The sequence below is a fragment of the Gnatocerus cornutus genome, chromosome 5, assembly GCF_029298725.1.
Source record: "Gnatocerus cornutus isolate USDA-ARS CGAHR chromosome 5, icGnaCorn1.1, whole genome shotgun sequence".
In the NCBI taxonomy this organism is placed as follows: domain Eukaryota; kingdom Metazoa; phylum Arthropoda; class Insecta; order Coleoptera; family Tenebrionidae; genus Gnatocerus; species Gnatocerus cornutus.
In genome coordinates, this window is record NC_142237.1 from 10,819,558 (window position 1) to 10,835,354 (window position 15,797).

General features: G+C 33.6%; 3 protein-coding genes across 3 annotated transcripts; all 3 read left to right on the forward strand.

Annotated features, from left to right (window-relative positions):
* The first annotated feature begins 465 nt into the window (after positions 1-465).
* On the forward strand, positions 466-11,304 carry Kua (Plasmanylethanolamine desaturase Kua). Its single transcript, XM_088037210.1, has 4 exons — positions 466-802; positions 7,676-7,887; positions 7,999-8,217; positions 9,472-11,304. Exons 1-4 carry the CDS (start codon positions 559-561, stop codon positions 9,730-9,732), a joined length of 936 nt encoding a protein of 311 aa, XP_087893336.1. The 5' UTR covers positions 466-558; the 3' UTR covers positions 9,733-11,304.
* Positions 11,305-11,657: 353 nt separating this feature from the next.
* On the forward strand, positions 11,658-12,647 carry LOC148174416 (uncharacterized). The gene is made up of 6 exons (XM_088036825.1): positions 11,658-11,663; positions 11,778-11,933; positions 11,984-12,025; positions 12,080-12,178; positions 12,233-12,413; positions 12,467-12,647. The coding sequence occupies exons 1-6, from the start codon at positions 11,658-11,660 to the stop codon at positions 12,544-12,546; spliced, it is 564 nt and encodes a 187-aa protein (XP_087892951.1). The 3' UTR covers positions 12,547-12,647.
* A 58-nt stretch (positions 12,648-12,705) lies between these two features.
* LOC148174417 (PABIR family member 2) lies at positions 12,706-15,699 on the forward strand. Its single transcript, XM_088037255.1, has 3 exons — positions 12,706-13,064; positions 13,114-13,204; positions 14,108-15,699. The coding sequence occupies exons 1-3, from the start codon at positions 12,919-12,921 to the stop codon at positions 14,732-14,734; spliced, it is 864 nt and encodes a 287-aa protein (XP_087893381.1). The 5' UTR covers positions 12,706-12,918; the 3' UTR covers positions 14,735-15,699.
* The last annotated feature ends 98 nt before the right edge of the window (positions 15,700-15,797 follow it).

Consider the following 15,797-nt stretch of genomic DNA (forward strand, 5'->3'; position numbering starts at 1 on the left):
TAGATTTCTAGTGGGTGTTCAGAGATCAAATAGAAAAACTTTAAAACGCTCAAAAAGTCGTCAGGTTTCGTCATTTACTTGAGACACCTAGAAATAACCTGATTTTTTTTTAACAGGACAAATTCTAGTCCAGGTTTCCGACCAAAATTTTTTATGAGAGTTTTAATCCTTCAGGTCTTAACGTTGTGTCCTGTCAAAGTCTTTTTAACTCTTTAAGCATTGTTTTAAAATTGGATAATCTTCTGACTGGAATTTGGCAATTTTGAAAAATGAGATTAGAAATGGGATCATCCGGCGTTAGGGGAGGGTCCTCGCGGCCGCCGCCTTCAGCGAGTTCCGAGTTGTCCTGGGTGACGCACAGATCCGCTTCGCCCTACGCCACTACACCTCTACGGTAACCGTCAAGCCGGTGACGCCAACAACAAAAGTTCAGTCGCGCTGTGGTTTCGATTGTGTGCAGTGTGCTGTGACGTCGCTTCCAAGCGACTTCATCGACATGAACGTCGACCTGTCTGTGATTATTGTGGGTTGTGATATTGGTGCAGAATATCTCTGAAGATGGCCCTCCCGCTTCCGTTAACCTGTTCGAAACGTGTTAAGGAGGTCCTTGCCGAGCAGCACCTCGACATCATGGCCAATAAGATCTTGGCTCCCGTTAAGACTGAACAACAAATCTTCGAGAATTCGATGCTCGAAGACGATCCCAACGCCAATTGTGCCGTCACGCAGGAGGAGAAAATCCGGCCCAGGTGGGGACCTCAACATAAAGGCGCCCAGGAGTTGGCGAATCTTTACAGCACTGGTACGAATGTTTACATCAAATGAATGAAATTCCGCGATGATGACATAATTTTTGGCGACAGTTGCAAGACCTAGGCTATTTTTAAACCAAGACTGACTATGACGTTCAATGAAACTCCGCTATTGTACACCTGAAATTGTTCACCAGGTTCTTAGACAAATGGTTTTGGTGGATGAAGATGGGCGGGTGTCGCACGCCCACTTTTAACAGTTCTAATTCTGATCAAATAAATTGATCTTACCATTCGCCGTCCTGACCCACATTTTAGTATAATAGAACAAACACGAGAACACCGATCAACAGACACGATAAGCCAGAGCAGGGTAATTGTGAGTGTGACCATTATTATGCGTGCGACGAATATTTAAAACTGAAATACCTATTTTTCATTGTACTTGAACTAAATGTTAGGAAAATGACACAATACTCGCCCATTAGCACTTTTTTGTTCAATTGTGTTGCTTCTAAAAAAGAAACCTTACACTCCAACAAAAAAATTTTAGCTCTTTTTATTATGTAATATTTATTTTATAATAACTGCACGTGACTAGTATTTAAATGGTTAAAGAGGTGTGAAATGGAACTGTCTGTCGTCTAGGTAAAAGCCCAGTTTAACAATGACATCATTATTGACTTTAATACTCACTATTATTATTTATTTATTTTTATTTAAGACAAGCTCCTTCTCATTTTTTACCTTTTTTTTTCATTTTCACATAAATTCTATTAGCCACAGCATCAGTAAGCACTGTTGATTATAAATTTGCAAAAAAATAATTTAATGGAGTCAAACCCCCTTGGATTTCCCATTATTCGACGCCTATGACACTGAATTTAACGAAAACCGTTCGAACAATTTTGTAACTTTTACTATGACTATAGGTTTTCTCGTATTTTGTTTGCAAAGAATTTATTCTTGGTTTTTTCGAAAGTCAAAAATTTGATTTTTTTCGGAAAAAATGACGACTAAAACTAGGCCAAATTTCTTATAACGATATTTCGCTTATTTTTTTGAGTAAACTTGCGATATTTACATCATTTTACGCAGAATTTTCCGTAGATTCCAAATCTGAGATTGAAATTTAGAGCCGACAACACATAATTGAGTTATGGCCGATCAAAGTTTCGGATAGTTGATTTTCATTTTTCCTCATTTTTCCTAATTTTTAAACCTAAATATTTCGGAAACTATTAAATGCGGTTTGCGCCATCGTTTTTCTCGGCTCATTTTATGTTAGAAAAAGTTCTCAAAAACCCAAAATTCCATAATCGATTTTTTGCGAAAAAAAAATCCTACTCAAACGATGAACATTTTTTTGCCATAACTCGTAAACTATTGGTCCGAGTTTTTGGGTTGTCGCCAGAGGGCCACATTTTTGGAGGTTTGAAACAATCTGTGCTCAATATCTCGAAAACTACGACAGATCAAAAGAAACGGTTTTCGCTATCGTTTTTCTCGCAATTTTTCGTTCTTAAATTTTCCGAATGTAGAAAATTTTATTTCGTCGATTTTAACTTCATGCCTAAAAGTATGTCAAACAGAATTAAAGAGAGTTCATGAGCGTGTTTCTACAAATCCCAGTTGATTCATTACAATAATAAATGAGCAGGAATAGTCTTTTATAATAAACCTTACTAGAATAATCCTAACCGATTCTAGCGGCGTCAGTCGCGCATTATGTATTCTTGTGCCGTCAGATAAAATGTACCTACGCTTCTGTGCCTGTTGGAATAATAATAATTTGAACATTATTGACTGTCGAAACTAACAAGTAGAAAATTTTGAGTAATAGATTGTAGATTTGAAAGATGAAGTTGATTGCTTGATATGTATAAATATTGATTATAAATCGACAAACCTGACCTTTGTTAGACTAAAATTAAAATGTCTCAATAATAAAAGGCACGCAGCATTAATAAAATGTCGTGTATTCCGGCATCACTAAATTTCAATGCGGTCAATGTGGTGTGCTGTTTATCAAACTTCCTCGTCATAAGCAAACATCGAATAAAATAACAACATCAATTATTCGAGCCGGTTGTAAATTATTAAATAAAATTATTAAATTAACTCTTGTTACTATTTCTGAATACCGAAATGCAAAAAAATGTGATCGCGGGTTGATGCTTTGAAAGAAGATTACATTGCGCTTTTAGTAAACAATTGCGTGTTTTAAACAATTAAAAATTGACAAGTTATTACGGTGTCAACTTGAAAAACAAAATTGATATATTTCAATATTTACTCAAAAAACATATTAGCGCTAAAGACTACTTATTCAGATCAATAAATTTGTTGTCCACTTATCTGTCCGGTTTTCAGGAGTTCATGAAATAATTTAAAAGAAATCAATTCTTGTTTGTAAAAAATGTATTGTATTGTCGATATAGTCGGAATATTGTGAGGGCGGTCACGGCAGAAACTCAATTATCCGGTATCAATCAGACATTCAATTTCTTGGACAACAGATAGGACTTACTTAATTTTCAAGTTTCATTTATTTTAAAATCACATTTGCAAAGGAGCAACTCTACTTAAATTCAGCCAAATTTGCATGAGTAACTAAAATTTAAAACATTTTATCATAGTGGAAACCATGAAACTACTAAGCACCCGTAGAAAACGTAACATTCACGTGTTATATACATCGCGTTATTCACGTAAATATTTACCTATAAATATAACGTTGGACTATTATCACCATTATCAGTTTATTAGTATGATTTTTATGAATGATGCCGTCAAGTATTTTCCATGCCCTTGGTGTTAATATCATTGCTTTTATTATTAGTATAAATAATTTACTTATGTATGTTACCTACTTCAAAAGTAACCCTGACTTTGCGCTGCAATGCGGAAAAGCTGTGGTTGTGCGGCAAAAAGTCAAATTACACTTTACCACAACAAAGATTGTTTCATTATTTGAGATGATTTTTCCACCTTAAAACACAAAATAATAATTAATTTTATTGGTGACGCTATGTATTTAAAGATTACAAATGACGTTCTTAAAGATTTCGTGAAAAGTAGATTTTGACGAAATTTCAATTTTTAGAAATTCATGCAAAAACTATGGAACTTCTTAAATAGTTGCTAAGTTAGTTTTTTTTTACGCTTTAATTCAACAAGTTACATAAGGAAACGGATTAGTAGCAGTTGAATGCACATTTTATAATTTACCATTTAAGTGACGAAAATTGACGATTATAGCCTGATTTAGGTACAGAAACTAAATTAATCTATGTATAATGTGACTGATGATTTTTCACTATTCAAACGTCAACAATTATTGTCAAATGGATGACATTAAAATTGCAATTTTTTAAACCTGTTATTTATGACAACTTCAAATTTGAGCTAAAAATTACTAATGAAAGATAACAGGTTGTAATTATTTCACATGATATCAATGGTTCGTGCTCTCACACACTTATAATTTGGGACATTTCTTACACGATAAAATAACGTATCTACTGTTAATCAAACTCCGATTTGATAGGTATCGGAGATTGTTTTTATTTAAAGAATTTCTTCATAAAACGTTTCTCAAAAATTTTACCAAATTAAGCGTTGCAAAACTGTTTTACTTTATTTGAAATAATAAGACATTCTAATTTTCAGCCACCAACCAAACGTATTAAAATTGACTTTTGTGTTAAACGAAACAGGTTTCAAATATCCTTTGAGGGCGGTTCAAACCGGCGTTGAAAAGTTCAAACCGTTTCAAATTATGACGACATTAATTAAATGCAAAAATGCACTGGTTCAAACCGAAAATAAACTTATTTGCTAACAAAACAGCCATAATACTCCTGAAAACTTTTTTTTTCAACATTTTATTGACCTACAACAAATCCAGTCATATTGCAGTTATTTCACTTGGACTTTGTTTTATCTTTTACACTTACAATTAGTTATCTTATCACTTATCAGTTATTTTAAAACTAGTTTTAAGACGTGAATAATCACGTGGATTTACGAGCTTTCTTATCACACTTATTAGAGCGAACTAAAATAATAATCCCCATAAAGAGCGTTGGTTGGGAAGTTTTTTTTTAATTATCTACACACGATTATTTTAATAAATTTGCCACACCCTGTATAATTAAAACGAATGATCAATAAAAAAGTCCGTTGAACTGATGTCCCATTTTCAAGCGGGACAGATGGATACGTAATACTGACACATTTTTTTTTTGTGTGGAAAAATTACAAAATTACATGGTAGGTACCAAACATGTGTTGTTTAATAACTCGCTGTAAACTAATATTGCACATCGTTAAAAATTATTACGGCCAGAAGAAGGTTCATTTTATAAGCAAAAGCGAGCGGAATGAAACCACCAATAAAATTTTAAACTCCATAGTTTGTAATTAAGCTGTTATGAGTTTATGAGTTATGACACTAACAAATAGCCCTTTTATAGCACAACAAATTATTACTAAGAGAAAATAGCGTCAAAACGTACTATAAGTGCAAACCCCCTAATTTTTGCAATGTCATGCAAGTAGTAAAACTTGTTTGTTGATGCATTTTAATTTTTGTTTTATCAGTTATAGTATCGTACACAAATATTTTAGATTAAAAATATCGCTGCAATGTTTGTTTTGTTTTTGTTTTTGTGGCAATTTTACTGTAATTTATTCAAAAAATATGTTTGGAAAGTTTCTCTACAGAAATAAAACGTCTCCATTTGTAATATTCTTACTCGAATTTATATTTAATTTTCCGAAAGCCAGATTTAGGATGTCATTTACTATTACTATAATTATTATTTTTATTTTTTTATTACTACCGCTAATATTTAATCGCATGTCATTATAATGGATTGTTATTTCTAGAAAATAACCATCACTGTACTGACAAAAGATTATCTTTTTTGACACGAATTTTGTATTAATATTTTAGAAGTATTAGTAGATTGCTATCTAACATGAAATTCATGTCGGTAAAATGATTTTTTTGTTTGTAGTGCAGATTTCGTATGTTCTAGCATTATAATAAAAATAAGTTCAAACTTTATACCCAAAAATATTAATTCTGTTAGTCCGTGCTCACTTTTTAAAGCGAGATTTGAGTACTGTTTCGCGCTCATTTTTTGAATCTACAGTAAAAAATCGGCGATTTCTTTATCTTTATAATAAATTTGAATTTAATTAAACAAATATTAAAAGTTGAGAAAAGTTAAAAATACACAGAAAAAGCTTTTATTTTAAACGCATTTTGTTTAACCCAGTTTTGCCATTTTGTAGGAGCACCACATTTATTATTAATTTTGATCTAATCGACAGATTATAATACCGACAGTAAACCAAATAATCGATTCTACTGTCATCATTATTGTAAACACTTAATGTAATCACCTTAGTTTGTTATGCGTTGATGACATTTGAAATAAACATGCGACCCGCTAAACTCAATTATTTTTCATCTTTACAATGACGTTTGAATTAAAAATGAAGTCCATAATAATTTAACTAAATAAATAATAGTAATGTCTTTACGACTTTCTTTAATATCGGACTAGCAGGATTAGCACTGGTAATCTGTTACTCCCCTATAAAATAAATTTATTTACATGAGGATCAAATGTCACGCTTGTTCTGGCACTTTGCCATCACCAATTCATGCAGTATGAAGCGTGCAGGTACTTTTATCGTGATACTTCAACTAAATTATATTTTATTCAGTTTTGATATTATTAATTAATAAAGAGAATTAAATTGTAATTAATTGACATTTCTTTTCATGGCTCACTTTTTCCCATTTGAAAAATTGTTGTACTATTGTCATTACTAAATGGATTTTAGCCAATCCGAGTCGACGAATTTCATTATCGTGTCGGATCTTATTGTAGCCATCATTATTTGTCTAAAAGCGAACAAATTATTATAAGCGAATTATTAAGTGGTCGTAGATAAATAATTGTATCTAATACACGCTTATAAAAGCGATATAACTATTGTGATTTGAATAGTAACGAGGGTTTTAACGGAAATGACACTTATAACTCACCGTTGTATTATTTGAATAGCGACTACGACAATGACGTTGTCAATTTTCTTGTCGGATCTGTTTCACTGCTTTTAGGTAAAAATTGCGGAATAGTGGATAAAACGTTATATGGCACTCCTGAGTCATTTGATATTAGCCACTTGGAACACCTCGCAGCCTATGTAAACCTTCTTCGTTCGGTTTTTGACATCGTTTTTCTACCGATTTTTTCGCTAAGAAATCATACTTATATTTTCCAATAGTCGAAATTTGGAGCTTTCCGGAAAAATTCATGACTAAAACTTCAGTAAAAATGTTTGAATTCGATATCTCGCTTATTTTTTGGAGAAAACTTGCGTTATTATAGCTCATTTTACTCAAAATTTTCCGTAGATTGCAAATCTGAGATTGAAATTCAGATCCAACAAGAAATAATTGAGTTATGGCCGATCAAAGTTTCGGATAGTCGATTTTTATTTTTCTAATTTTTAAAGCTAAATACCTCGGAAACTATTAAAAATATTGACCCACCGTTTTTCTCGGCTTATTTTACGTTAGAAAAAGTTCTCAAAAGCTCAAAATTGATAGTCGATTTTTTCGCGAAAAAAAATTATGACTCAATCGATAAAAACTTTTCAATTTTTGTTTTTTTGGCCAAAGGTATTAATCGTCGTTTTCACCTTGAAAAAAAAGTATTGAAAATCACCCAGAAAAGACAAAAAAAAGCCAAAAATGTTATTTGTGCTCGTTTAACACAAAACTTCACGCAGAATCTAAAACCGGTCGAATTTTGAACGTACGTCAACAAATAACTATCCGTTTGAATTTTTGAGTGAGGATTTTATTTATTTCAGTAACTAAATTATACAAATTTCAGGAAAGCGCACTCAAGAATGCATCTGCGTGGGAATCTGCATAACGCTCATGGTGGTCAACTTTTTCTTCATCATCATACACGTTCGAATGGATAACTTCAGTGCAATTATGGTGGCGGCATTCTGCGGCATCGTGACGGCGGATTTCGGATCTGGACTAGTGCACTGGGCCGCCGACACTTGGGGCTCCGTCGAACTGCCAATATTAGGAAAAGTGAGTTCTCGAATTCAAGAAAGTGTTTGTTTCTGTACGAGTGCATAACCCCCATGAACCCATTAAGTCCAGTCTCGCCGTTAATTAAATTTGCAACAATTTATTTGACAGAATTTCCTTCGTCCGTTCCGAGAGCACCATATAGATCCCACATCTATAACTCGTCACGACTTCATTGAAACCAATGGTGATAATTTCATGGTGACCATTCCGTTTTTGGCTCGTATGGTTTGGGATTTCCTGTCGTTGCCCGAGGATGATGTCCAAAAGAAATTTGTTTGGAACTGTTACGTGTTTCTTTTGGCGCTGTTTGTCGCAATGACCAATCAGGTGTGTTGAAATGTGCCGATTAAATTAAAACGCTTAATCCAATTTTGTGCGCATTCGGTTATTGATTTTAATTATGTTCGATAAAGGAAAGCCTGAGATTGAACGTTGAGTCACGAAAAGCGCACATAACTTACCATTTCCCTGCTATTTTTATTGTGCTTTGGATACTGCAGTTCACGAAGTGAGGGGAAACATTTTAACACGCGACTTTCTCCGCCGTTGACAAAGGGGAAATTTTCATTGTATTTTCTAATTCGATATTCCTGTTGCACTAAAACTGCAACCAAAGTGTAAGGCGCCGTTTCCATTATAGTGCAAACAAATTAATAACTTATTTCAAAGAGAAGAACTGTCATCATTAGCCCTAGGTAGCAATTAACGTCGCGTTTCAATAACTTTGTTGATCGATCTGATGGCATGTCTATTCTGCTTCTGCTGCTTCAGAATTTTAAAATTTGGTACAAATTTCATGGTTGTAGCGCTCACATAACCAAAGATCCAATTTTTTTTATAGAATTTTGAAATTTATTGGTTCGTTCTAAAAATAAAAATTTCTAAAATCTGAGTGTGTTGCATTAAAATTTTGAAATTTGGTACAAATAATAAATCAGTCAGGAGTATCAAACTTCCCAAATTTAATCGCTGTGGCTCTACACAACCAGAGACACATTTTTTTTATAGAATTTTAAAACTTTTTGGTTTGTCCCAAAAATAAAAATTTCTAAAATCTGAGTCTGTTACTTTAGAATTTTGAAATTTTCAGTTAGTAAGTGAACTAAAAGTATTAATTTCCCCAAATTTCATCGTTGTGGCTCTAACACAACCAAGGATACAAATTTTTATTTTTCTCCGCCGTTGACAAAGGGGAAAATTTTCATTATATTTTCTAATTCAATATTCCCGTTGCACTAAAACTGCAACCAAAGTGCAAGGCGCCGTTTACATTGTAGTGCAAACAAATTAATAACTTATTTCAGTGAGGATGACACGAAGAACTGTCATCATTAGCCCCAGGTAGCAATTAACGTCGCGTACTTTGTTGATCGATCTGATAGCATGTCTACTCTGCTTTGTTTCTAAACACCATTTTGCTTAAAATTAACACATCTACAGTTCAGAAAAAGACAAAAAAATTCTTTTATAACGCATTTTCTCTTGCCTGTGACACCGTTCAGTTATCTAACATAAAAAATCAATACAAACACGTGTATTCTAAAAGTACACCGATAAAAACATTCGCATTCTTCAATTTAGATTCACAAGTGGTCGCACACGTACTTCGGCCTGCCTGGTTGGGTGGTGTGGCTTCAGGAGTACCATGTGATTCTACCACGCCGCCACCATCGTATCCATCACGTCGCCCCTCATGAAACCTACTTTTGCATAACCACTGGCTGGTTAAATTGGCCCTTGGAGAAATTACGCTTCTGGAGTATATTGGAAATGGTGATTGAGCAAACTACTGGTTATAGACCTCGTGCCGACGACATGAAATGGGCACAAAAGGGAACGTGATATCTATTTTTTATGTATTTTTAAATTAACTCACATTTCACTCAGGTCTCTTCACAAACTGCTTTATGTGAAGCTTACTACTATGAAGATAGGTCTGTTTAGCACACATTTTAAGGTATTTTGGCCAGTTTTTTAAGCTTTTTAGGCCCAAAATTAATATAGCATCTTTAGAAAAGTTCAAATTAGAAAAACAATTAGAACTATTTGCTTTTTAAAACCAACTGGAAAAACAGGTTAAAATACCTGAAAAAGTCGTGTGCTAAACAGACTCATAATATTGTAGTAAGTTTGTTGTCGAACGTGTTTCTTATTCGTTGAGTGTAAGTTATTGAACGATTTCAGTTTTTTTCTGTATTTTTGTTATGACCAGTTACTTTGTAAAGTAATTACAGAGAATAGTTGGTCTGAGTACATGAGAACTAATAAATGCCAAAAAAAATTACTTAATTATTTTAGCTACGCCATGTGGTGTTAGTAAGTAAAATAACACCATTTTCGTTTGAGATACATACATATAAAAAAGTGCCTAACTTAAGGATCCAACAACGAATTAATGTGATTACTGAAACGAAAATCCACAAATTCAAAATTTGAAATATAGTTTTTACAAAATGTATAAGTAGTTTTTGTTAGATATTTGTATTTAGGGACCAGTAGGCTTGTTGCCTATTTTTCAGATAGTCGATTTAAGATTAGCTTTAATTGTTGCTGCGCCACTTTAGAAAATTCCAGTCAAATGGAATGATTGTTCTTTGATGTCCATCTAGTTAAGTTATACTGCTTAGCGATAATTATACTTTTGTTTAGTTTATCTTAATCAAAGCCTAGTCTCAAACACTATTTATTAGAAACGCACCACCAAAGTAGGTAATTAGATTTAATGATATAAAGTTCATAAACACGCTTATTAAAACGCCTTAAAGGATCAGATCCTGTACAACTTATGATTAGATTAAGGTTTTATTACAAGTATAAGAATTGGGAAACGACTCAAAGCTGTTGATATCTTTGTTTGCAAACGCGAGTGTTTTATAAACATGTTATAATTATTAAGTTATTTAAGATGGGAGTTGTTTTCTAGTTTTGTCGATATCAGCTGTGTCTTACTGAAATTTTCGCAATTTTTGCAGTAGACTCCAAAAACTTAAATAAGTTGTAACTGTAATGTAATGTTTGAGTAATTCTTACAACTCTAATCGATATTATTTTCATCCACCACAAGTGAGAACTTTATTTTCAGATATTGTTATTGTACGTCTACTGGCTGAGTTGTTTAATGGCTTTTTATCTGTGACACCAAAGAAAATGTATTCGTAATAAGGTGAAGGAAATCAGTAACATCAATATATTTGAATTTTAAATGCGTACATTGATAGCTTCATAAAAATTCAACATTCCAAACAAATTAGCCTTCTACTCTGTGATTGTAAAATTGCAATAAAACGCAGCTACTGTTATGATTTTTAAATATGCTGCAAACTGTAACTTATGTGTGATTGATGAAAGGCTCCATATTTTATACCTGGAGAAGTTGCAGTTGTTTTATACAATAAATTTTGCTTGCATTTTAAATGAGTTTTATTATTATTTTTTCCCTTTTTCTATTCTTTTTTATAAAATTTTGAAACTTTTAGGTTTGTCTTAAATAAAAATGTCTAAAATCTGAATCTGTTGTCTGAGAATTTCGAAATTTGGCACAGTTAATAAGCGAGTTAAGGATATCAACACCCCAGATTTCATCGCTGTGGTTCTAACACAAGCAATAATACAATTTTTTTTATAGAATTATGAAACTTTATAGTTTGTAATAAAAATTTCTAAAATCTGAGTTTGTTGCTCCAGAATTTTGAAATTTGGTACAGTTAATAAATAGGTTAAAAGTAGCAACCTCCCCAAATTTCATCGCTGTGGCGCCAGCAAGAACAATGACAGTAATGCACGGACTATACTAAAATTTTTTAATTGTTAGAAAAATTACGACTAAGATTTTGTGTTCTCTTTATTTTTAAACAGAGTGATGTCAAAATCATAAACGCACTAAAGAGAACTGCTTACTTTACTCTACGCTTCGTTGTTTTATGCGCAGTTTGAGTCGGCGCATCGCTGTTTCAAGGACCGCAAAAGTCAACTGTCAAACGAAAAGTTTTAGGTTATATGATTTTGAGTTTGGAAAATTTAAAAGGAACTACAATTTTGCAATGGTAAAAATGTCATTTTAAGTACTAGGAGATTTATCTTTTATCTGTTTTAGCTCCCATTATCTCTTTTACGCACAGCCCAGAACCATCCTATGGTAAAATAAGCAAAAAAATCAAAAAACGCCGATTGTTAAATTTTTTGCTTTTAGTTGGTCGAACTTAAGAACGGTGAAACTTACAATGGACATTTGGTTAGCTGTGATAATTGGATGAATATTAATTTACGTGAAGTAATTTGTACTTCCAGAGTAAGTAATTGTTGAAGTTATATAGGAAATGGATGTTAAAAATTGAGTTTTTAGGATGGCGACAAATTTTGGAGAATGCCGGAATGTTACATTAGAGGCAGTACAATAAAGTATTTACGTATTCCTGATGAGGTTATAGATATGGTTAAAGAAGAAGCAGTGGTGAAGAATAGAGGTAGAGATATGAAGAGTGGCCGCGGTGGACAAAACCAAAGAAACCGACCTGCTGCTCGAGGTACATTGCTTTTCTTATTTAACAGATTTATTAAGCGAGTTTTATGATTTTAGGTAATTTCGGTGGACGTGCCGCCGGAAAACCAGGCCAAGGAGGCAGAAATCCTCCGTTTCAAAAGAAACCGACAAAATAATTTTATCTTCTGCATGTTTAATTTTATTAATAAAATTTCTAATTGTAAAATAACTGTATTTGAATAAGAAATCTTTTGAAATAAATTTAAAAAACGATTTTTCCCGCGCTTTTCTTTCTAGCGCCATCTATCGTCGGGTAAGATCCGGGTCCCGGATTTCAGGACATGCGCGAACTTCGTACATCAAAGCTTTTGACAGGATTTTGTTGAATTTGTGAAGCCCGCTGGTTCGGTGTTTTCTGATGTTCTCCGGTCTTTAGAGAAGTGCTAAAAAGCGGCCAAAGTGAAAAACACTGAATTGTGCCCGTTTTCTTTGTGCCAAGAGTCAAATGTCCCCATTAAATAATTTTCGAGCGGTGACAGAGAAGCTGAATGTCATCAATAAATTCTTGCGTCGACATGGACGTTGACGGTCCAGTCAACGGTTCCGGCACCCTGAAGAGGTGCTCCAGTGCTCCCATGATTAATGAGAGCAATTCCATCATGACCACAGCTACACCATCTGGTTCAACTTCTAGGTGAGTATTTCAACCCAACTGGATGTTTTGTATATGTGAAATTGTGCAGGGATCAACAGTCCTACAATCTCTTTGGGGCCTCCACGCAGCCGAGGACTCGCAGGTTCAGTGCCAGCTTCAGCCCAATGCCTGGGTCGCCTGTAAGCATTACTTGAATGCCTGCCTGGGGCTCCACTTTTCGTGTTAAAGGGAAAAGCCCCACTTTTGGTTATCAGAGAATTGCGATTTTTGCCAAAACACGCAATTTCTTCACTATATTTTACACTGCAATATAACCTAAAACCTCTGCAGTGAAGGAATCAATTCTAGATGTTAACATTACACTAAAGTTGTATCAAAGATTGAAGGATTTAGGAGTTTCATGCTAATATGCTCAATGCAATCGCAATTAATGGATTCCAAGACTCATGTAGAAAACTTTTATAAATTCTGTTTAGATTTTAATCTCTTTTGCAAGTGATTTATGGGCAATTATTTCCAACAACAGATACTTAGGTGTGCTCTAATTTGCTCATTAATTTTTATAGATTCTGATTGTACATTTTCTTACTAACAAGGTCAAAAATGCATTACGTAACTACAAAAAACTTAATTATTTAGTATTACTATAATTTTCTGAAAATTCGGAATTATTTTGTGCCATTTTTCCAAGATTATTACAAAATGTGGCATTGCAGGAATTTCAGAGCCACCCCTTGATGTTAGAAACATTTATAAACACATTGTACTTTTTGTAGTTTCATGCAACATACATAATAACTCAATAATTAACTTATTGAATTTATCACGAAAATAACATGTGCAATGTACAATTTTTAATGATGTAAGAACTCAAATAACTGCCAAGTTTAAGCACATTATTCAGCAGATTTTTAGTCTAAATGTTTTTGTTTTACAATTTAAATAATTTGTGGACAAAAAACGGCAATTAACGAGGAATTTATTGGTGGTTATGCGATTTCCTAAAGCGCAAAAAACGCAAAGAAAAAGACTCGTTTTTGCAAAAAAAATTACAAATTTCGAATCATTGTTGTCTGTTTTAGGTGTCTGGCCTGCGCCTGACTCCACGGATAAACCAGCTCCGCCAAGAAGAACACGCCGACGTAAGCAATCTCCGCGAATTAGCTCATGAGCGCGAGATCCACCATGCAATGCAAATATCCCAATCCTGGGAAGACCTTAGTTTAATGAACGAATCTCACGGCGACTCAAAAATGAACAAAATGGGTCCTCTGCACGTAAACTTGCCACCATACAGCGGTCTAAACTGCAATTCTCCTTCTCCAACACGCTTAAGTTCACCGGGATTCCAGAGCCCTACTAGGGCGTCTCGGACTTTTATCCGACGTAGCGCTAGTCCTGTATTAAGACCAAGTCCTTTAGGAGTAAAAAGGAAATTAGACGACGAGAAAAACGATTATTATGTAAGTCCGAGGGCGAAGAGGTTTCATAGTTACTCCGCTGTGGATCGTGGAGGATTGTTAACAACGACTCCCAGCAGTCTTCCGGGCTCTTTGAGCTCGGTGGGGACGCCTGAGTCGTTATCTAGCGCTGACTCTCCAGGTTTTAATTTTAGAAACGTAGATAGTCCGTCGCCTAGCCGTGCAATGCCACCGGAACCCATGATTGTAGCTAAGAATGATCATGATATGAACGAAAGTCCTAGTTAAAGGAGACGAATTATATTTTGACGATTATGATTTTGATTTTTCAAAACATTAGTTGATATCGATGAACAGAGAGGTTATTAAAGATTATATTTTGTTGATTTTCTTTTGTTATCCACCAAATCGTTGTGATTTCTTCTCGGGATTTAGGTAAGGAACGTGTGCAGTTGAACTTATAACTGACAAATTTATTTTATAGATAAATTTCAGTGTTTCAAAACACAGCTTGATGTAGTTACCAAGCGTAGTATTGGCAATGTTAAAATTGAAATTTTTATTAGTGCTTAATATCGAGTATTGAAGTAATTTTAATGCGTTTTTCGAATTATTGTGTCAATTGTACATGTTTTGTCGTTGAAGTGTAGTTTTTCATATCATCTGACGTGTTTCAATAACTTTAATTTTACTTTCTATCTATATAAGATTCTAATGTTAACATAAAGTTCTCTAGTCTATAGTTTTAATGTGAAGTAAGTTAGTGTTAAAAATGAACAATGTGAAGACTCTGCAAGGTGCTAAAATACTGAGTACATTCAGTAATTCTATTGTTTCTTCCTTATGATAATTACACGTTAATACAGTCTATCATTTAGAAATTATAAAATGAAATTGTATTGACTGTCACCTAGAATTCTATATTCTTGTCCACTCACTATTTCTTACTGGTTTATTTTCAATAGCAAAGGTGTGAAGTAGTGGGTACATCAGGAATGTTTTCTTACTCTTCCAACTCTCTGTATAATACATATATCTACTGTTGTATATTTCATAGTGTAGTGCCTCACTGTTCTAATCATTTTTATACATAATTAGGAACAATATAGACTGACGATTTGTAATTAGTTTGAGTTCAATTCAGCCAACTCATTTGATATGTCTGTAATGTAAATAGTACTCTTGTTGGCCAATAAAATTGTTAATATATTTGAAACGATTTCACGAATTATAAATATATCATATTAGTACCAGGAGCATCTTTTATTGCGTCATACAAACCGTGCGGTGGCAACTACTACGCAGATTAATTTTCCGGAAGTAGTTTAATCAGTAGGTACATAAAATTTCG